General features: G+C 39.4%; 1 protein-coding gene across 1 annotated transcript; it reads right to left on the reverse strand.

Annotated features, from left to right (window-relative positions):
- Window positions 1–3575: 3575 nt before the first annotated feature.
- admb (adrenomedullin b) lies at window positions 3576–4994 on the reverse strand. The gene is made up of 3 exons (XM_063480334.1): window positions 4891–4994; window positions 4208–4333; window positions 3576–3861 (listed from the first exon to the last, which is right to left on the reverse strand). Exons 1-3 carry the CDS (start codon window positions 4992–4994, stop codon window positions 3576–3578), a joined length of 516 nt encoding a protein of 171 aa, XP_063336404.1.
- Between the last annotated feature and the right edge of the window lie 16964 nt (window positions 4995–21958).

The raw sequence follows: 21958 nt of genomic DNA on the forward strand, positions 1-21958 counted from the left end.
ATCAGTCGTTCTGCATCAAATAAGATCCCACATAAATTATTTTTGCCACTTCAAATAATAATTTCTGTCCACTATAAGATAAATGAGAACATAAGCCTGATACCTGCAGGCCTGAAAGCAGGAGGTGTATCACTCGTCCTGTTTACATGGTTTTTGTTTTTGCTTGCAAGCTGAGAGTGCTTTCGAGCGCTCTCCATAGAAAACGCTGTTTTTACAGTTTCTTCCTGCAGTAAACATAACGATAGTATTCAGGAAAAACATTATGTACATTTTTTAGCATAACTGGTTTTACGTGGCTTATCAACACAATTTAAAAACTGGTATAAAGTTTGAAGTCCGAACTTTTAACACAAAAATGGAGACTCGGGGTTGTCTTGTGTTGACATAGCATCATGTTGCCCATCTGTTAATAGCTTGTAGACCCACCTTTAGCACAAATTAGCTGAAGCAATCATTTTCTGTATGACATATCAGTCTCTCAGATTGTTGTGGAGAAATCTTGGCTCACTCATCTTTTCAGCGTTGCTTCACTTCATTGACATTTGCAGACATGCGTTAATGCACTTAAGGTCCCGGTTCAGTTTATTATCTATGTGTTCTCCAAGGTATTTATGGTCCAAGGTATTTATGTATATATCCTGGACAGGGAGGAATGCTGGTTTGAGCGGGGAGTCAAGAAGGCCATTTACGTGAAACAGGAAAGACATCTTTCACCATCTTACAATGCTGTGACTGCAGCCATTCCCCAACTCTGTGAGTAGTACTCATGAAAATGTGTATATTAATGATCAAGGAACTGACCTCACAGCCCATTGTTCCTTCAGTGGGCTGGTTTCAGTCATCGTGCAAATGTACTGTTTATAAGACTGGGGAAACCTGCAGTCAGCTGAGACTGAGGAAGTCACTTGGATGAGTGATGTAACGTTTCTCCCACTGAAAAAGCTAAACCCAGATAAACAATGCATTTTTTGGGACTCACTTTGCTCATAGGCTTATCCAGATGGGCAAACGCAACTGACACGATTGTGCAGGTAGATGATGGCGTCCTCAGCTCTGAAGCAGCTGTTTGGTTTTTCTTATTTCATTTAAACCAAGCTTTAGACATCAGACAGATGGCCTCATATTTGACTCTATTCATGGTCAACCCAATGACTCCAAAAGCTTTGCCTCTTGGGATTGTATTAACATGTACCTGAATGCTCCAGACCAGCAAACTGACAGAATTTCTGTTTTTATTGAGGCACTCAAACTTGCTGTTGATCAGTTAATTAGGTGCACTTGATTAACAGCACCTGGTTGTTACCTAACCTTTGAATTCCTATAGTAGCAATAAGACTACGCTTAGTTTTACATGCACAGCTTCTGCAATTCGGCTTTTACTGTGTTTCCTGATATGTAAATCCTTAGAAATGAAAGGGTATACTTTGACCAGTTTCAAGATACTGCACATGCAAAGTGTTGATGAACCACTCCAACATCTTTATTTTGTGGACAGGATATATCATGAATCTTCCACTTGGCAGAAATGGAAAATGTAACCCAGGCTGTTTTTATCGCAGTGCTTGTTGCAAAGTTCAGTTGGCCCAAATAGTTCTTCACTGGACTTGACAAGAGGAAGAAAACTTCACATGTCTGTGTGCCATTTGCTCATTACTTGCACATTAAATAACACAGGCAACAGCAATGGGTGAAATATGAGCTTTTTATAATTGAATATTTCAAATGTTTGTAGGATTCTTTGCAAACAAACCCATAGCAAAGCCAGAGACCATCATAGCATTTAATCCTCCTAGAGGGGAAGTTGATATTTTTATGTCAAATTTATGTCATTTATGTCAAATCTGTTTATCATTTCAGGGCACTGTGACCACTCAGCATACAGGGAGGTGTGTGTGTGTGTGTGTGTGTGTGTGTGTGTGTGTGTGTGTGTGTGTGTGTGTGTGTGTGTGAGTGTGTGTGTGTGTGTGTGTGTGTGGGTTGGGTGGGGGGTCACATTCCACAGTGATTATATCTTTCTAGCCCTCATGTAAGTGTTTCTAATATATAAAAGAGCGCACCACTCTCCTCTCCATTAAGCAGAACTTGGACTGTCTTTGCCAAAACGTAATTTATTGTCCCGAGAGATCGAACTTACACAATCCGAGCAACATGTTTACCCAATACAAATGTAATTTTAGTACATGTGTGTCTTGAGACAGTGCAGGTGATGAGTAGTGCTATTTTTAGAATGGAATGTAAACCACTGGGTCACATATTTTGCTCTCAATATGACTCAGAGTTTGATTTTATTAAACAGCACACGCAATCCTTAAATGACAAGGGACACGCCATGTATTTCCCCCTAACACGAACGCACACACACACACAAGGTAAATAATTGATGTGGATCACAGAATAAAGGTTTCTTCAAGTTTATTTTATTGTTTTATTTGTTCATTTATTACTGAAAATTATTACAGTTCGAATAAGTAAAATTCGAAGCAAGACATTAATCCGGTTCAGTAATACCTTTTCAAGTAATTTCAGCTGAATTGTGAGCAAATGATTATGATTTATAACATTCAAATATAGGAGGCGATAAATGTCAAACCTAACATTTAACACACCAAAGTAGATGCTTTGAAATGGCTTGGTCTGCATTTGTTACACATAAGCCCGCTGCAAAGCTAGATGGCAGCACAGCACTTTCATCAGCTCATCAATCCTTCTCCTTCCCTTTAAGTGAAAGCTCAGCCCCAAACTAAAAGGCCTGCTTTGCTTCAGGTGCAGATAAATATCCATAAGACATGTTAAATATGAGTAAGTTCCAAAGAGGTGTAATCAAGTGAAGGCAAATGGTACAATTCATTGTTTAGATACATACATAGAAATAAAAAAGCAAAACAAAAAAATTGACACATTTCAGATACATCAGATACTTCACTGAAGTTAAACTAAAGATGTTTAATATGTAGTTTTGTTGCTGGAAATTATAGTTACATACATTATAAGGTAGTCTTTCATATTTTAACATATAAGGTACATATTTTATATGTTTATCTATATATAAAAATTGTAGCTAACAAGCAATTCAGTACATTCAGTTCAGTTTTGTGAGGATTCTGCATTTGATAGTTTGGGGCCCAGTAATGCTGATTCCTTGAAGAAAAAGTAAAATAAAAAGGCTCCCTTGTTACAGAATGTGTTCCTCCAAGCTTTGTGTTTCGGAGAAGATCCTCATGAACTGTCTTCTGTCTCAGCTGCCAAGCTCGCTTTGGATGCTGAAGAAGAGACAGACATTCTTGTCAAGTCCCATAGGTCTGGCTTGAATTCATCAATAAATCAAACACTTGTTCAGAGACACTGAAACCTGAACCTAAGCATGTGCACACAAATGTCTCAGTTTGATTTATTTCAATCTTCCTTTCATCCAGAGTGGTTTGAGCTTCCTCTGATGGGCTGTGCAGATGTAGCAGCCAGTCTTTCGCTATATCTAGCTCTGAATCTGTGGAATAAAAGTTCTGCGTGGACTTATCTTCATCTGCAGTGCTCACATAACCCCAACAGGGACTCTCCTTTGCTTTCTCATGCCTGCCTTAGGCCACCGTGTGTGTGCTTTTGGGGTTGCTGACTCGCTGACCAGTTTCCGTGCTCCATCTATGCGTTCCTGTCTCCAGGACGAGCTGAGTGGCATCCGGGAGTGAGCGGCGGCGACGTCCATAGCCATTCCGTCCCATCTTTGATTTAGGAGCAGTGCTGTCTGTTTCATCGTTCTTCTTTATCTGGATCAATCGGTGGAACAAGTCGTGGTATATACATGTGATTAGGAGGCAACCAGATTGACTTGACGTTGACCTCCTGGACCTTATATTTAGGCCAAAACTGGAAAAAAGGGGAAGATTTACTGCTTTAGAGGTGCTGTTAAGTCTAACTTGGCAACACATAATAAGTTCACAGTGTGTAAAATCCTAAATGTTTCATATCTAGATTTTTGCATGTTTTATCCAGTAGGGAATGGATCATTTTCAGACTTCATTTGTAGCGTCTTAAACAAAAATAGATGCTTCAAAATTTTGAATTTTAACACTTTTAAAATTTGAACACCTCTAGCGTCAGACAGCTTTCATACACATAAATGACAACCACGGGGGTATTCTAAGTAGGGAAATAACTAGGAGCACACTAAATGACTATGTGACTCTAGGTCACCAATCCAATGTCTTGTTACCTTGATGGGGTTGGGAGAGTTTTGGCAAGCCTGTCCCGCTGCAGTCCACTTAAGTGTTGGTCATCGCCTGTCACTAAGCGACTGCGCAAGTCTCTCTTCATATGGCTCTGCAGCCATACTCTAGACCTGCCACAAAGAACAAAGAGGTTGTTAACCACAGAACTTCAACTCTGTCACATTATCACTCATGTTAAGTGATTTAAAGCCAGTTTAGCTCATGTTGTTTGAAAACCTTTCCAAGATTTTTCTATGTCATTAATGTATATTGACACAAATCTAAATGGTGAATGGGTTTTTATATAGTGCTTTTCTACTCTACTCAACCACTCAAAGCACTTTATACAATCTAAATATGTTCATACACACGCACATGTAGTGAGTAAAAGGAAATTGCAATGAATAAATGCCAAAGACATTCAGAGACAGTGTCCACTGAAGACACTACAACTTTGCCCATTATGAAATGTAGTGCTGAAGTAGCTATACTATATTCAAGTTTTAAAAAAAAACCCATATATATATCATTATTGGCTTAATAATCCCTTATGTCAAGAAAAAACTAAAATTCAGAATCTACTTGGCATAAAAGTTCCTTGTGTTACCAACAGTGGGCATCTTATTCTACTAGATGAATGTAGAATGAACACAATGTTCTTGGAGGGTTCTTTTGTCAGGCAGCTTACCTTTTTCTCAGGCTGGTGTTGGTCTCTCCTGTGGCCCCTTTTACCAATGGCAGGACTGTGGTGAAAACACAGCAGCAGATGATGGTGTGCAGAGATAATCTCATGTTGGCTGGGAGCTGCCAATGGTAAACAGACAGAAATGGCACTGAAGCGGTCATGTCTTATCTATTACCACAACATCTGAGTGATGAAGCTCTTTTAGACAAATTATTGCAGTAACATGTAGATTTTTCTGCACAGAACAGCATCAGTAAATAAAAATATTTTCTTCCAGTGATTCAGAATTTTTTCACCAATTTTGAAGAATTTAAATTCTTTACAAAACTTACTCAAATAGAAATCAGCGACAAATTCACTTACCTCTGGCTCTAGTTTGTGTTGTGATGTACAAAATTAATGGTGCACATCCAAGTGTGTTCTTTACTACTTTAGCTTAAAGACTTTACCATGAGTTGAAGTCTGAAGTTTATGCTGCTAACATGAGAGGCTTTATAGTAGAAGGGAGGGAGTTGTACCTGAATGCCATACCCAGTGGGAGGGACTGTGGGACAGTTCATGTCAACCCCATCCACCCCACATGTACAGTCAGTCAGACCAAAAACACGTAGATAGAGACTATAATCGACACAGCAGTCCGCAAATAGCGTGACTAATAGATACTTACATAATTCTGATTTATTACCCCACCCCCCACCTCTCTCTTTGAGAAAGTGTTGAAAGAATTTTTTGCATTTCAGGGGTTTTGCAAATTGACCTAACTACATTGCTTCTCTCTGTCAAAGGTTTGTATTTGATTGTGCAAATGGAAGACTTGTTTGCAAGTCCATTTACATATTTTTGGTCTTTTCTTTCAGCAACTGTGAAGGAATCGGTTGTTTAGATGGGTTAACAGAGGACACTCTGTGGTCTTGCATGCTTTAAGGCAGTTATTTTGGGTTTAAATGTGTTAATAACTGAAATAAATTGAAATGTGTGTGTTGGATGGCTCCGTTTGAGTGTTAGCGAGCCATCTGTTAGTTTTAAATAGCTGCAAAAAGCTAACCATGTGTAAATTAGCGCTGTGCTGTTATGGCAACCGCATGCAGTGTGGCAATTTAGGAAAGAAGAGTGTGCTTTTGTGCACTTCCAAGTGATCTCTTAAATCGTTCAAAGTGCTGCTCTCAATCACTGGTAGCTGCTTGCAGGCATCCTAATTAAGGAAGCGTATAAAGGTTAAACATGTTTTTCGATCTCTGTCCGCTACAGCTAACGTTTTCAGATATTTAAGAGGCCGATCTTTGCATCAAAACTGCAAATTACCAAAATAAAGAAAACAAAAAACTTGGTTAGGTCTCCAGTTTGGGGATGTAGCTGCCAGGCATGTACTCTATGTTGAATGATCAGAAACCATAAAATGGGGCATTGCATGCTTCATTAATTAGTGGTGCAATATGAAAAAATTATAAGAGCTAACGGCTAAAGTTAGCTATTAAATGTATTATTTAATTTACTACAATATTAAACTTAAAATCAGCTTGACTTGAAAAAGATGTCACATATCACACCCCACACCATGCTTCTATGGATTTGATCTATTTCTGATTGCAGTGCATTTCTACAACACGCACTATTTTTAACACAAGCCAAAGTCCAGGAAAAGGGAGTTCACTCCCTTCCACAGAAAATACTGCCCGTAAACTGCCTTACATGTCTTTTTGGCAGCCTGTCCTTTTCTTCCATGTAAAACATTTGAGTAATGATCTCTTTAGTGGCTAGTTTGGAGCATCCTTAAAAAAAAGAATGAGTAACTGCCTCACAGTGTGCCAATTTTACATCCTTGAAAGAACCGATTCTGTTAACTCAACTATAAATGCCTTCGCCACAAGCAAAGTAGGCCAGATGTTCAGTTGTTTGATGGGCCTTTATGTCCCCACAGTAATTTTTTTTTAAAGTACAGTGTGTGGCTAATGGCACTGTAGGTTTTGGTGGTGTGCTCCCAGGCTGGTGAAACGCCATGTTAAAAATTGTGGAAACGTTAAGATTTGAAGCCAGTAAACACGGACTGTGTGTAGATTACTGTTTATTTTCTCTCTAAGCTGAGCTGCCTTTTTGTTGGCACACCCTGATGGTACAAATACTTAAATAAATGATCACAATACAAGTAGTATTGAAAATGGTAAAGCCATCGCATGAACGCATGCATCTGTCTTTCTTCTGGGTCCAATTGTGGTTCCAACTGTGTGTTGCATATACACAGGCTTATTACGCACTGAAATTGAAACTGCACCTCCTGTGGTAGTGGCAACAACAGGCTTAAAAGCAAAGCTATACAGGTGTGGTAAAATGAATCATTTGTGCTGTGTTCTAGAGGCCTTGTTCCTGTATCCCCCATAGAAGTTCATAGTCTTTGCTGTTGCTTGTGTTTCAACAGCTGCATATATTGTGAATGCTAACCTGACACTTGCTGTGGCGGGTTAAGAGCAATGGGCGTAGACGTTTTCTTGTTTCTAAATACAACGTGTAAAGATCAAGCTTAAGACTGTGATATCTAGTCTAGGCGTACAGTATGTTATTTTTATTTTCTACTTATTTTTAAAAACCATATACAGTATGTGAGGATTTTACAAATAAAAAAACTGACAATAGTGTGGAAGGACAGATGTTCTAAATGGGACAGCAAATAATGGTAAGAGAATGTTATTCCCACCAACTCTTACACTAACTCCTGTGGGGCCAAAGTTGATTTTGTTCTTCTGGATGTAACATTTTCAGTGGGAGAAACATTTCGTCACTCATCCAAGTGACTAAGTGGAGACTGAAGAAGTCACTTGGATGAGTGACAAAACATTTCTTCCACTGAAAATTCCTCATCCAGAAGAACAGAATCAGCTTTTGGGGATTTACAAAAAAATGGTACAATTCTAAAAACGAGAGAAAGTATCAGGGGAGCTTTCCACTGGAGTAGACAGTTTGTGCTTCATAGCTATCTACCAGACAGTTTGCACCGAATCTCAAAATAAATGCTGCGTTTTGTTTTTTTCCCAGAGCAGTGTATAATATATGTTTTTGGTGAAACGCTGCCCCTTAGTGGTGAGTTTTATTTAGTTGAAGTTTGCATAGGGTAATTGCAAAAAGTGCCTTTTTATAGAGAAAGTTAGGAGATATCATTTCTAAATACCCTAGTATAATATAATACTGCAATACTATCCTACTAAAAGCTATAGCACATTACTAAACAAATATTCAACAGTGACTCTGTTTAATAAACTATGACAAACAAGCTTCTTTTAAAAGCAGTGAAGACATTTTCCACAGCCTCTATTGCTGCGTCTTTTGATGAACTGTATTAGTAGTAGTAGATTAAAAGTTCTTCCCAGCTTGTTCATAATATCTTGCCTTCAACATGTATTGACCTGCAAGCAGCTGATGTAACTTTTGCCCATTAGAAATGCAGCGATACTTCTTTACGTCCGGAGGCTGCATTTTTAGAAGCTTTGTACCACTGTCAGGTGTCAGCTTTGTGGTCTATCGGAGCTTAGATGCCAAGAGTACATGTACACAGTGGTGTCATGGCAACGCCACTGCAGCTTTCACGGGCCAAAAGATGAGTCAGTGATCTGTTTTAACGTGATCCCTTCCCGTTCTTAAATTAGTTGTACTTTATTTGCTTTGCAAGCTGTTGGCACATTTCCTGCTGCAGAATTTCAGTTTTCCAAAACAAAGTGCACTAATGATAAAAATCTAACCACCTATGGCCAAACGGCTGTTGTATTCAAATCAGTTAGTCTTTTGTTGTTGTTGTTGTTCATTAATACATTTTGACAAGTTCAAAGACAGTGTAGTGTTTGGTTTGGAGACGGGTAAATCTGATACACTTCCACAGCCAAGGGTCAGTAGAACACAGTGTGAGCTCACTTTTGGCAGACATCCATTATGTGATATTCATGGTCTATTCATAGTTACTTATTTCACTCTGTTTTTATTACTACTGAGATAAAAGGGCAGGCACTGTAGGAATTTTATTAACTCTTTATTTGCTCTGGTATGCAATAGCCTTCTTCCTGGAATTGTGCTTTCCTAAATGTGGGGCCCTTACATTCCTTTTTGTTCCTTTCCAACCAACGGAAAGTTACAATATGAGGGGTTTTTTCTGTTTAGAAAACAGACACACAGATTACACAGATTACAATCAATCAATCAGTTATAGATACTCATGATTTCAACTTGTTATGTGTATAAAGCACACCTGTCCACAAATCCATTTCTTCCATTTCATTTTTTGTTTTGTTTTTTCAGTAGCATTTAATGACTTATTTTTCCTGTTTTTTGTCTGCCTAGCCAATAAAGCAAGAAAAAAAAAACAAGCTACATTAATGGATATATTATTTAATTCAAATCACCTCACCTGGCACTTTGTTATGTGTCCCTGTTCAACTTTTAGTTAACATGAGTATTGATTTAGGTAACTCCTAAAGTGACGGGTTGGTCTGAGTGTTACTGAATCTACTGGGATTTTCCCCACACAAGCATCTATAAGGTTTATAGAAAATGGAGAAAGAGAAGAAGATATGAGAAAGAAGATAGAGAAAATATGATGCCAGAGATGAGATGAGATGAGAGTGTTCAGAGGGCCATGACCTGATAGATTGGTGAAATTAACCCAAACAATCAATCATTACAAACAAAATATGCAGAAGAGCACCTCTTCTCTTAAATTAGATGATGGGCTACAGCAGCAGAAGACCACCCCTTTCAGCTAAGAACAGAAAACTGAGGCCATCATTCACACAAACACACTGAAATTGGACAACAATGGCTGGTTGGATATGTCTCAGTTTCTGCTGCAACATTCAGATGGCAGAGTCATGCTATGACATAAACAACTTGAATGCATGAATCCATCCTGCCTGGTGGTGTGGGATATATTGTATTGACACACTTTGGGCACCAACTGAGCACCATTTAAACACCACAGCTTATCGAGTATTTGTACTGACTGTGTTTATCTTTATGACAGCGTGCTTCCAGCAGGATAATGGACCATGTCACAAAGATCAAATCATCACAAACTGGTTTCTTAAACATGACAATGAGTTCACTGCACTCAAATGGCCTCCACAGTTACCAGATCTCAATCCAACAGAGCACATTTTACAGGAAATTCATGTAACGGATGTGCTATCATGTCAATGTATTTATCTATCTGCTTAGCACTTTTAATTTTAATTTTTATGCTTATTTAAGTGTTGTCTTACAGTATGTTTTGCACTAAGTACAGCAGCAATTTCCTAATGTTGTAAACCTGCTCAACATTTGGCAAAAAAAACCTTTCTGATTCTGATTCTGAATGTGGAGCAAAATCTGTTAGGAAGGTTAAAAAATTAAGCCAGGTTCTGAAGGCCAAAGAACTCATTCCGGTGTACCAAATGAAACAGCTGGTCATTTAAATGTTACATAATATTAATTCCAGATTGGGAACGTTTGTCCAGCATGTTGCTTGATGTCAAACTCAGTTACACCAAAAGGAAACAGGGATCACATTAAACTCACAATCTAGACTTTTTGCTTTAATTTAGAAAAATAAAAGAAAATTCTGGATTATATTCCTTTTTCCCCGATACAGCCTGCTTGCATACAGATGTGATGGAGTCACCAGTCTAATCCATTTTCATTATGTTAGATTTCATTTCCTAAATGTTGCAAATAAAAACAAATGCAGCAAAATTTTAAGAATACTTTTACAAATAAAACACATTTTAAAAGTTGAAGGTTTTACCTTATTTGACCTTGAAGAAGGGGTCTGCAGTCCAACATGACATGATGTTTAGGATCCCCAAATATTATTTCCCATACGCCTACACGCTCTCAATACAAACAATGACAGGAAGAAACATCATTTTAAATAGTTCTGTGTAGCATTATTATCCCCGATCAATCTACTGACAGTAAAGGAGAGGTCAGAAGTCACGTGTGACATGTTAAACCTTTAAATGGGACTTTCTATATGTTGATAATGCACACCCAGTGTTGGGGAGTAACGGAATACATGTACCGCCGTTACGTATTTAAAATACAAAATATGAGTAACTGTATTCCGTTACAGTTACCGTTTAAAAAGGTGGTATTTAGAATACAGTTACTTTGTTGAAATAAATGGATTACACGGCGGTATTTTCCTGTTTCATATTGTGGCGGGTCAGGACTGTTCGGTTTTTGTTTGACAGCTATGTTTTGTTGTTCCAGGCGGCAGCGTTACGGTTGCCATGGTTACAGGGCGACGCTCTCTCTGCGACTGTGTGTTTCCTGGGTGAGAGAGCGCTTTTTTGTTGTTGTTGTTGTGCTAAGCTATGCCGAGCAGTTTGGTTAGCGGCGGTGTGTTTCTGTTGGAAAATAAACGGCTGTGCTCCCTGGCAACTCGGGGAAGCAAGACCAAACGACACATCTGTCTCCTCCTTGTCTGAGCTCACCACAATATGTTTGGCTATACCCTCTATTTTTGGTAATTCCACGCATTAAGAGGCCCTAATGCCCGTGTCTCAATTTCGTGTCTCATAATGACGTGAAGAAATATTTTTAAAAATGATTTAATATGAAGGCAATAAGAGAGCGTTACAGGCATAGCGCTAAAGAATGTAGCCTCATGGGCAGTGTAGTCCGTGCTGCAGGGAGAATGGACTGCCATACCCGTGATGTGTCTGTGAGCGCGATGAGGGAGAAAAAGGAGAAAAGTACGAGTTGTCATCGAGCAGAAACGGGAGCTGGAAGCATGTAAATACAATAATAATCACTGCAGCCAAAAGCCCAGTTGTAAGTACGCTATTAAGACTCGACTGTACACTGTGTTCGTGTTTTCCTCCGAAACAATAAGTTCCGTTGGAGCAGCCTTTCAACGCCTCTCTCTGTCTCTCGCAAGCAAAGTTGACCCAGACAACAAAGTAAAGCTATTTTTCGGCTTTGAGCCGGACACGAACCCGACGTATTAGCCAGAGGTCCCTATACGGTTCGGAGCCGCGGACCTTCAGTAATAGTAATAAATCACACAGCAATAGTACATTCATGTAGTTGTAAAAAGCATGATAATATATTAAGTAATCCAAAGTATTCAGAATACGTTACTCTCATTGAGTAACGTAACGGAATACGTTACAAAATACATTTTGGGCATGTATTCTGTAATCTGTAGTGGAATACATTTTAAAAGTAACCTTCCCAACACTGTGCACACCACAAGTAAGAAGTAAGAATCATAGTTTCTAAATTATAAGGTTTTGTGTCAATTTTCAACTAATAAATGATTAAGTTGACCTTGAAGACCTTGGTGGATCTAAGCCAAATTTTATTCCAATGTTAACACGAATCAACATACACCGCTACAAAGTTTAAAGCTTGAGCGATCGTGTTTACAGGTCGCTCATATTACCTCCTTAGCATCAGTGGTCATTTAGTTGTATTTAGATGTATCCCACAACACCCTACACCTAAATTAGCTTTTTTTCCCCTCCCCTACTCAGTAGCCTGCTTTACCTTTGATCATTTTCTGTTGTCATGGTGACATTCATAAGACTGGGCAACCTGATGATGGTGATAAGAAGAAAAGCATCAACCACATCAGTTGATGTTTGTACCGCGCCATCAGGTCGTTCTTCTGTTGATTTAGTTCAACTTTAACTTGTTGTGGCAAAAGTCTGGGGATTACCAAGATCACTAACTGTATCTACCTTTATACTGAATATGACTTAAGTGACTTGAATGAATTATTTACAACTCTTGCATTGATTAACTCACCATGTTGCATTCATAAACGACTTCAGTTAGTCATCACCAAAGCAGAGCTGATGAGTAAGACTCTATTACAAGCAGAACTAAAAGGTTCCTCTGTGAATTTCTCTCTGGAGAATCATACCAAAGTTGACTGCTGTGGTTGAGAAGTTTGATATTAAGTATCTGAAGGTTCAGCTTAGTGCACCACCTCTCAACACGTCAGGTCACATCTTCTTCATTCACCCTTTCTGTTAACAGGAGATGTGAAGATTATGATACACGAGAATGCTAAATTTACACATATTTGTGTTTTACGACCCAAACCTCTGGTGATATTTGTTTTTCGCTGGTGCTTCACTGTTGTGTTGAAAGCGCAAATACGTCAGGGATCCATTTGGAGACTCCTAAAATTCCAATGGGTGGGATGTAGGATGGAAAGTGGGCTTTGAGAGCCAGAAACTTCAGCACCTGGCAGAGTCTTGACTGATATTTATTAACAATGCTGTCAACCACGCAGATAAATTTTACATTTGCACCATTGGCCAATAAATATCTTACTTCTTAGTCTTGTAAATATTTATAGAAATCTCACACAACATTGTGTTGTCAGCACGGGCGTTGTGCTTCTGCTTGATTTCAAAACAGCTTTTGCTCGTGCTAACTACCTCTGACATGCATGCTTATGTAACAAGCTGGCATTAACGAACCAAATTATGATCAAATATTCAGATAAAATATTTCACAGATTCACACCTGTTAGTTGCCTGACACACGCGGTATCAAAAGAACCACCACCGAGCAATGTTTGAGCGTTTTAATATCGTCTCTGATTCTGCAGGTGCTGTTTTCTTGTGAAGATTTGAAGACTGAGCCTTTCTGACTCTCAGATGCCTTTCTTCACTCCTTGAATAATGTTGTGAAATTTTCAGCTTTTTTTCTAGGACAGAGTATTAGGGCCATTCTTGGCAAAAGAAAAAAAACATTTCTGGCAATATTTAAAGGGGGTGGGTGGGGGTTGTTGTTTATTTACCAGCTTTGCTAATATGTGCACTGGTGGAGTCTATTGTGGAGCCATATTGTTATTGTTTCTTTTTCTTTCTTTCTTTTGCTACTGCTACTTTCAGCTTTATGAACTCAAACAATATTCATGAACTTATCCTGTTTTTCTGTAAATGTCTCAGTTTAATGCTAGAGAACGTTTGTTTTGTTCAATAGGCGTTCCTTCATCCCTGCTAGGTAAAAAAAAAAAGAGAGAGAAAAGTTATTTTACCTAGAACATTTCTTGTCTGTTGTTATTAAACTCAGATATATTTTCACTCAGACACAGTTTAACTGAGTAGTCACAGCAGAGCTGAAGGTGGCACCGCAGCGTAAGCTGTGCCTTTAAAGGTACAGTCAGTCATTTTGGGGCTTATTGAACAGAAAAAAAGAATTTCGTAATTGTGTTTTCCAACAAATTGATGTGTTCTCATGAGATTAGAATTAGGAACAAAGGCATCTTGAACACAGATGAACATCCCAGTTCCAACTAACTGAATTTTTTGTCTGTGGCTCATCTCAGTCTAACATCATCAGACAGAAGTGAGCTTCACTGACTCATACACTTAATCCGACTTCTTTCACAAAGTTTTATGGAGTTGTTAGTCCTGCAGCGTCCACCGTAGCTATGTACTTGACATGGGAGGGTTAAGAAAACAAAATTCAGTTGACTGCAGTCTGTAACATACTGACATCTAGTGGTGAGATTTTAGCAACTGTAACTTTAAGTTGTGTCAGTCTTGAGTTAGAATTCCTTGAACATGTTTCAACTCCTTTTTCAACTCCTACCTTTTCCTTGTGTGTGTGTGTGTGTGTGTGTGTGCTCCTGTCTAGCTATCTTTGTGAGGACCGCAATCTGCATTCTACTATACTTGTGAGAACCAACAGTCACTTGTGAGGACATACTCACCGGTCCTCACTAGTTTGAAGGCCTTTTTGAGGCTCAAAATGTGGTTTTAGTGTCAGGGTTACCATTAGGTTATGGTTAGGTTTAAGGTAAGGGTCAGGGTTAGGCATTCATTTTTAATGGTTAGGGTTAGGGTAAGGGGCTAGGGAAACCATTATGTCAATGAAGGTCCTCACTAAGATAGCTGAATGGGCTTTTGTGTGTGTGTGTGTGTGTGTGTGTGTGTGTGTGTGTGTGTGTGTGTGTGTGTGTGTGTGTGTGTGTGTGTGTGTGTGTGTGTGTGTCCCATCCACTGTTAAGTACTGCTGGTCAAAACCAGGACTACCTCACAAGCTTTACCATTTCAGAAATACTCAAACTAACACTGGGCAGTATACCACATGTACCAGTATGCTGGTTATTATTTCATCAATGAAATCAGTGTTTCACATATCTTAATGACAGAATAGGAATGAAGAAAAGAGACCACAGATTTATCGAAAGAGCCATGTCTGCTGTTTGGAATTTCACTTGTAAAAATAAATTGGACTTGTTTTGCTTCATTTCTGGTCACGCAGCTCCTCCACAAACAGTGACAGGAAAACAGGTGAGGCAAACCTAACCACAGCTGTTTCTCCTGAGAACAAATGAATTTGTGCCTTAAGTTTGTGAAAGGGTATGTCCAAATTTTTAAAGCTTCAGACCTCTGCTCTATCTAGTAGCAACAACAAAACCCAGTAACCAACCATAACCAAACACTATATCCCACATCCTGTATTTAATCTTTGTTAACAAGCTTAAGAGGATGATATTTATTGGTTTGGTTTATGTTTAATTTCTTTTTTTATGATAATACAATATGTTTTATTTTCCACATTGGCCTGACAGAAGAATGACCTATTCTTCTGTAAAGGGCCACTTATACAAAAATAATAGTAATATAAATAACACAGGGGTATCCTGCCAGAATCTTAAAATATTCTGTGATACTGATTTATGGTCTTACTACCCTGCACTGGCTCAAACCCAGTCACCTGGCCTTAACAGCTTGACTCTCAGGCGAGCCCATTCCTCTCATATCCAACACACTAAATATTGGGTCCAGATTAACTTCACATGTACTGTCATCATAAGATCATCAGTTACTCAGAACATCCGTGCATCTGTGAGTGGTCATGCTGCTGTGGTTCACTGGTGTGTACTCCTTGCTGCCTTGTTTATCCTGTTTATTTTTGCACTAAGGCAACAAGTGGAGAAAATGTAGATCGCATTTCCAAGATGTTTTGGGGCTTTATTCCACGTTGTCTTCTTCAATTCTGAGAGATGGATATCCCACAAGTGGCCCATAAATGTGTTTTGAAAATAGCATGTTTACTATAGTAATTCTTCCGAAGCTAATCGTGTAATTGGAAATGATCTTTCCTGCTTCATCACATTCTGCCATCATGAGTCATCGCTGTCACGCCAGGGTTGCATGCAGGAAGCATCACCCGACGCTGAATTCATAGGGGATCAAAACAGCAAATCTGGCCAGTATCGCTGACCATCGCTCACGCTGGGTGATGCAGCCTCTTTGAAATGTGAACCTGGCACTCCAGCGAGCTAAGCGATTGTATAACACTTCATTAGAATTGGGGAGTTAATCTGTAGTTTTGGAACCAAAGGATTACTGTCACATTGTCCTCATTACAACTTTATAGTTTAAGACATGTTTCATGACTTTCAAATGAAGTGGAGAGAAGGATTGTGTAACGTGTGGATTTCATTTGCCTTGTTTTTTTTTTCTAGACGTGTTCTTTCGAGCACTACCTCACCTCTGTTGTTTCATTGCCTGTGATGGTTGTTACACGCATGGAATACATAACATTTATGGCTTCAGTTCTCTTTTTGTCATTCAGGCTTTATTATCAGTTACATAAATGTTCCTAATGGGTTCATTCAGGCATGGCCAGATCATTCTTGTGTTCATTAAATGCCAGGTGCACAACAAGGAAGGTCTGTCCATAATTTATAACGTTATGATGTGAAATTCATGAGTTTGTGGAATGTTTGTGCTTCTCACTGTAAAAACTATAAAATATTTTGGCATCCGGGCAAGAAACTGAACCCCTTAAACACCCCCAGTGTATCATCAGCGTGAGTGTGTGTGAGGTGAGGAAAGGGCTGTGACTAGATGAAAAGCGTAAGTGGTTGAAAGTGGCTTGCAGCGGTAAGCACTTTGATGAAAAAAAGATGCTCCAAATGCAGTTCATTTACTTTTTATTTCAATTATTCCTAATGTGGTGGCTGAAAGCTCTAATGTGATTGTATTTTTGTACAGAATCACATAAAACTGTCTTTTATTGTCTGTTATTGTAATGTGCATAACAGAGCTATAATCAAATTCATCACTCAAAAAGTACCTTGAAAAAAAGACCTTAAAGGAGAGGTCAGAGGTCAAATGTGGAATATGATATTTTATATTGATATTTGATATTTTAAATCTTTATACAGTACTTTATTTATGTTAACTATACAAACCACACTTATAAGAATCATAGTTTTAAGGCTTTTTGTCGTTTTCAGCCAGTAAATCATTCAGTTGACTTTAAAAACCTTGGTGGATTTAAATTATAATGGACTGTTAACATGACCCCACTCTACACTCCTGCAAAATTTTCCCCAAATGTATTCAAAATCTTTTGAGCTATGGTGTTTACAGATTGACAAAGTGAAACACATTCATGCAAAGCAAAGCAAAAAACATAACCTCCTTGGTGGAGGTAATAATATTTATATAACTTGCTTACATAAGTTTAATCTAACTTTTGTAATGTATGTTACTTATGTATGCTAACTATCTACTAGAGTTGGATGTCTCGAGACTGGTCTCGAGACCACTTTTACGTGGTCTTGGTCTTGTCTTGGTCTCGGATCACTCGGTCTTGTCTCGTTCTTGCTGTCTCAGATCGACATAGTGGTCGGGAGATTTGGAGTCAACAGTATCCATGACACACAACGTAACGTTCGATAATGTGTCATGCGCAAAGGCATCAGCTCTAAGAGCCGTGCTTAGAGAGTGCTTTGTAGTGAATCAGAAGAGTCGACTCCCATTGAGCGAGAGCCGGTGTTGTGCCAAAAAGTGATTGCCTGCCAAAAACTGATTTCCAGTGTTTCTGTGTGTTTTTTATGTATAATATCATTATGTATGTTGCTAAATAGACTTTGGTGAACAGGTATTACAAAGGGGTTATATATAAAATTTAAAAATTACTTGTTTCTCAAGTATCTTTGTAACTGTGTTATCGTACTTACATTATAAACAATCAGCTCCCTTTTGTCCACTTAAAATATGTTAACAGAACTATTTTTGCATTTGTTGCAATTTCAGCTGTCCTCTTGGCCAGATTACTCTTAAAAGAGACCTTTTTAAAGTCAACAAGAATTTTTTTAACTGCACAAATAAAGGATACATAAAGGTCACTGCCAAAAACTGATTGCGGCTTCTACCTTGTTACAGGAATGTTGTTTGTTGCTTAAGATGACTTGACATTATTCATGAGGGATACATTTGACATATGTTCACATATTATAAACCAACAAGTTATTTATAGCAGTTTAAATACAAACAATCAGTTTTTGGCAGACAATAATTTTTTGGCACAACGCCGGCTCCTCACTTAATTTCCTTTCGCTGCTCAGCTCTCACACAGTGGCTCAGCTATGCTCCAATCCCTCCATATTGTGGCCAATCACATGCGAGGATATAGGATAATATCATTATGTGAAAAACAGAGAGGGTGAGAGATGCGACAGTCAAGTGGAGCGTGCGTCTGTCCTCTCAGTAAGTGAGTGAGACAGTAAACAGCAGTGAGGAGGGCTGTGCGAGTGCATCGCAAAAACACATAAATATGCCTGACACCCGTAAACGAAGCAGCATCTGGCTGCAGTTTAAAGACTTTTTTGTCTCGGTCTCGGTCTTGTCTTGACTCGATACCCTCTGGTCTTGGTATTGTCTTGGTCTTGGTTTAGGCGGTCTTGACTACAAGTCTACTATCTACATTCGAACTTAAATTCATTATTTTTGGATTATACCTGAACCCAAAAAATACCCTTCTCCTTCTAAGCTGAACCCTTTTTCTCTTTATTCTTTCATCCTGATGGCTGTGAACGACTGGGCAACGCACTCATCAGGCCAGCACAAGCAACACACTGGACCTTTGTGTAGTGCAGGGTGGTGCTCAATCAGCAGCATTGTCATCGTGGATGAGCATCGCCACAGCCTTACGCAAATACACAATACTGACTTGTTCTGCATGACTCAAGCTTTTACCTGTGAGCTATGCAAGCTGAAACTGGTGGGCATTATATTCAGTAGCTGAGCTGACTTTTCTACATTTTATCCAGAACAAAGTAGTTCATTATATTTTTCTGGATGACCTCTGAATAAATGAGCCATCGTTGAAATAAACACAACTCAGTGACTTTTTAAAAAAGTTTGTATGTTAAGATTTTGTACCTTCACATCACCGTACACAGTCAGTTTCAAAAATTTAAAAAGTAGTTTTTCTGTACAAAATGATACTTTTTCCACAGCTAGCTTCGATGTAGTTGAACAACATTCAATTTGAAGTAACTGTTACAAATTCAAAGCAGCTTCCCCATCATTGCTCATTAAAAATGTACACACAAATGACATCTTTTTTTGAGAGGAGATCACATTTACTCAAAAGTGTGTTCAACATAAACTGCTGGTGAGGATGCTGGAGGTAGACCTGTGGCAGAGCTCCACATTCAAAGCCTGAGAAGTTAAGATTAAGTGCCATGCTCTCCTGTTGTTGTTTCTTTTTTTCTTTTTGAGTGTGAGGACAAAGCAGCTTCTATTCCTCTCCAGTCTGAAATAGCAGCCCTATGTTTACCTTCATGACCCTCTTACCCTGGAGGAAGGGTGTGTCATCAGTAAAGAAACGCTGACACAGTACTGTGCAGGTAACCCCACCCCCGACACACACAAGCATGCACGACTTTCACCTGGTAAAGAAGAGCTCTGCTGACTCGTTGACTTCTTTTCTTTGAGCCTGCTGCTCTTGGATATTTTTAGCATGATTTCATAAAGCTGTAATTAAGTCGGATGCTGGTAAACAATGTTCTGGTTGGAGGCCAACTCCAAACTTGGCTTAGTCATAAAAAGTCAGACGGTTTCAACTGAAAAAAGAAATAACTTCATGTGCTGGAACGAGTGCAGTGCAGTCCATGGGGGTTGTAGGTTTTTTTCTTAACAGGAACACTTGTGTTTTATATTTGCGCCTTGCCACACATTCTTTTGTGTTCATGGGGGAGGAAGAAGATGAGATGCTGACTTTTGAAGTCTTGCGGTCTTGTCACGTAAAGCATTCCTCACCGATGGAGTTGGACCACTTAGCCAAGCAGTCACTTCTCACTGCTTCCCTGTTATAGTTTTCCTCTGACTGAGTTGAATTAAAAATTTGCCTGTGCGTGCGTGCGTTGTGTTTTTTCTTCTTCTTATCTGTAGCACATTTAGGTACAATTGCGTGCTTGCTGCATTTGTGTCCACGGTGTTTGCAGGCAGGAAATACATGCATTTGAGTGCTGGTATTCGTGTCAGGTGTGCAGCTTAAACACCTGTATTCATCTGTATGTCCATTTGGATAATATTTACAGGAGGCAAGCTGACTGGTTCATGAACTCTTGCATGTATTACGAGTAACTTTTGACCTATGTTGGTAAAAACACAAATTCGAGGTCAGAGTGGCACAAGGCTCACCTTTAGCTTGGCTCTTTGCATTGCCAGGAAATATTTTTATCTGGTATGAACAATTGAGAAAGATGGGGTTAAGTTCTCCTCTGCGGCCTCGGGTTTGGCCTTCCTGTGGGTGCAGAGTCAACCTCAGTCTGATGCTCTGATTGGAGCCAGATCCTTTATCCCAGATTCCGAATCCTCGCATCCTTGAACCTCACGAAACCTCTAAAGTAAAAGTCCCACATTACACAAATCCAACTGTAATCTAATGTTGTGAAATATCAGGAGGGCGATGCGGCGGGATAAAAAACGCGCTGTTGGAAAAGAAAGATGACGCGCAGGTGAAATGAGGTCGAAGGTGAAGTCTCAAAGGGAGGCAAAGACAGCCTTTTAATAGTAATAGTTATTGTAGTTGTTGTGAAGTGGAGTGCCGCTGTTAATTCCTCACTCTTCTGGACCCACTTTTGGTGTTTTTCATTTTTATGAGGCAGCGGAGGACATCTGCTTGCATAGTCGACCCTTACAGGAATTCTCTGGGGACCTTTTAATCATCCGTTCGAGATCTACAATGTGAAGATGCTGCGATATGCTATTTTTGTCTACTCTCTCACCAGATGCTTTCCTGAACTCTTAATACTCTCACATCACACCCCTGGGGTCCATGAAAAGTCACATGCGATACTGTGATAGAAAGTAAATGTTCTGCAGACATTTTATTTTACAGTCCCAACAGCACGCTTCTGCTCCGTAAACCTCCGCAGGCTCCAGGGGGTTTGCGAGAGCCCCATTTGCTGTAAATGCCCAGAATTCCTAAAACCTTCAAATGCTGTATATTTTGAATTCCTCAGACATTTCAGACACTCGGATGTTCTCATACTCAAGAGGGCAATGAGACCTGTTAACCACTTTACCCTACACCCCTTCACACAGAGACATATTTACACACACACACACACGCTCATGTACACCCCCTGCGATGGATTCCAGATCTGGAATTTAATGCATTTCTGTTTCGCATCACCTCCCAGGAATGCGGCACACGTGCCACAAGCCTCATAACCCCAAGCTGATGAATGTGAGGATGTTTAAAAGGAAAGGATGATGATGGGATACAGACGTTTCTGGGGGTGGGGGTGCGTCCGGTGCAGTATTTGACGTTATTGACAGGCCATGTTGTTGCAAAAAATGCAATGTTAGTGCAGCTGTGGTATGTGCCGAGCGCATCTGGACCGCAGATTTGGGAACGCATTTTGTGTGTGTTTGTTTGGTCTGCCCCGTCTCACTCAAATTAACGACTATTGCACGATACGGAGAGAGGATGGAGCGAATTAACTTAGCAGGGGATCATACAGGGAGAAGCTGGGGGAGTGTGTGGGGGCGGGGGTGATCTAAAAGTGGAGACTTTACAATCTAGTCTGTTTTGAACAGTGTTTACTTACACTGTGTCAGTCACATTCCTTTGAATCGTATTAGACACTCATTGTTAGGTTGATTGCAACAGAGGAAAAAATTAGTGAGCTGCAGACTAACTACAGATCAAGGTTGCGGTGGAGTAGAAAATTTTGCTTATTATTGCCGCCAAGCAGACATTTCCAGGTCACGTCACTCAGTTAGGAACCTAGAAAGCACAGTAATACTAAGGAAAGATACTTCAGAGTGTACTC

The sequence above is a fragment of the Pelmatolapia mariae genome, linkage group LG7 (assembly GCF_036321145.2).
Source record: "Pelmatolapia mariae isolate MD_Pm_ZW linkage group LG7, Pm_UMD_F_2, whole genome shotgun sequence".
Classification (NCBI taxonomy): domain Eukaryota; kingdom Metazoa; phylum Chordata; class Actinopteri; order Cichliformes; family Cichlidae; genus Pelmatolapia; species Pelmatolapia mariae.

What these genes read in the sequence shown, in the direction of transcription:
- admb (XM_063480334.1), bottom strand. Translation starts at nt 4,994, where the DNA reads ATGAGATTATCTCTGCACACCATCATCTGCTGCTGTGTTTTCACCACA. An exon ending in AACACCAGCCTGAGAAAAAG is followed by an intron (nt 4,334 to 4,890) that starts GTAAGCTGCCTG and finishes TCTTTGTGGCAG; the next exon opens with GTCTAGAGTATGGCTGCAGA. An exon ending in ACTCTCCCAACCCCATCAAG is followed by an intron (nt 3,862 to 4,207) that starts GTAACAAGACAT and finishes CCTTTTTTCCAG; the next exon opens with TTTTGGCCTAAATATAAGGT.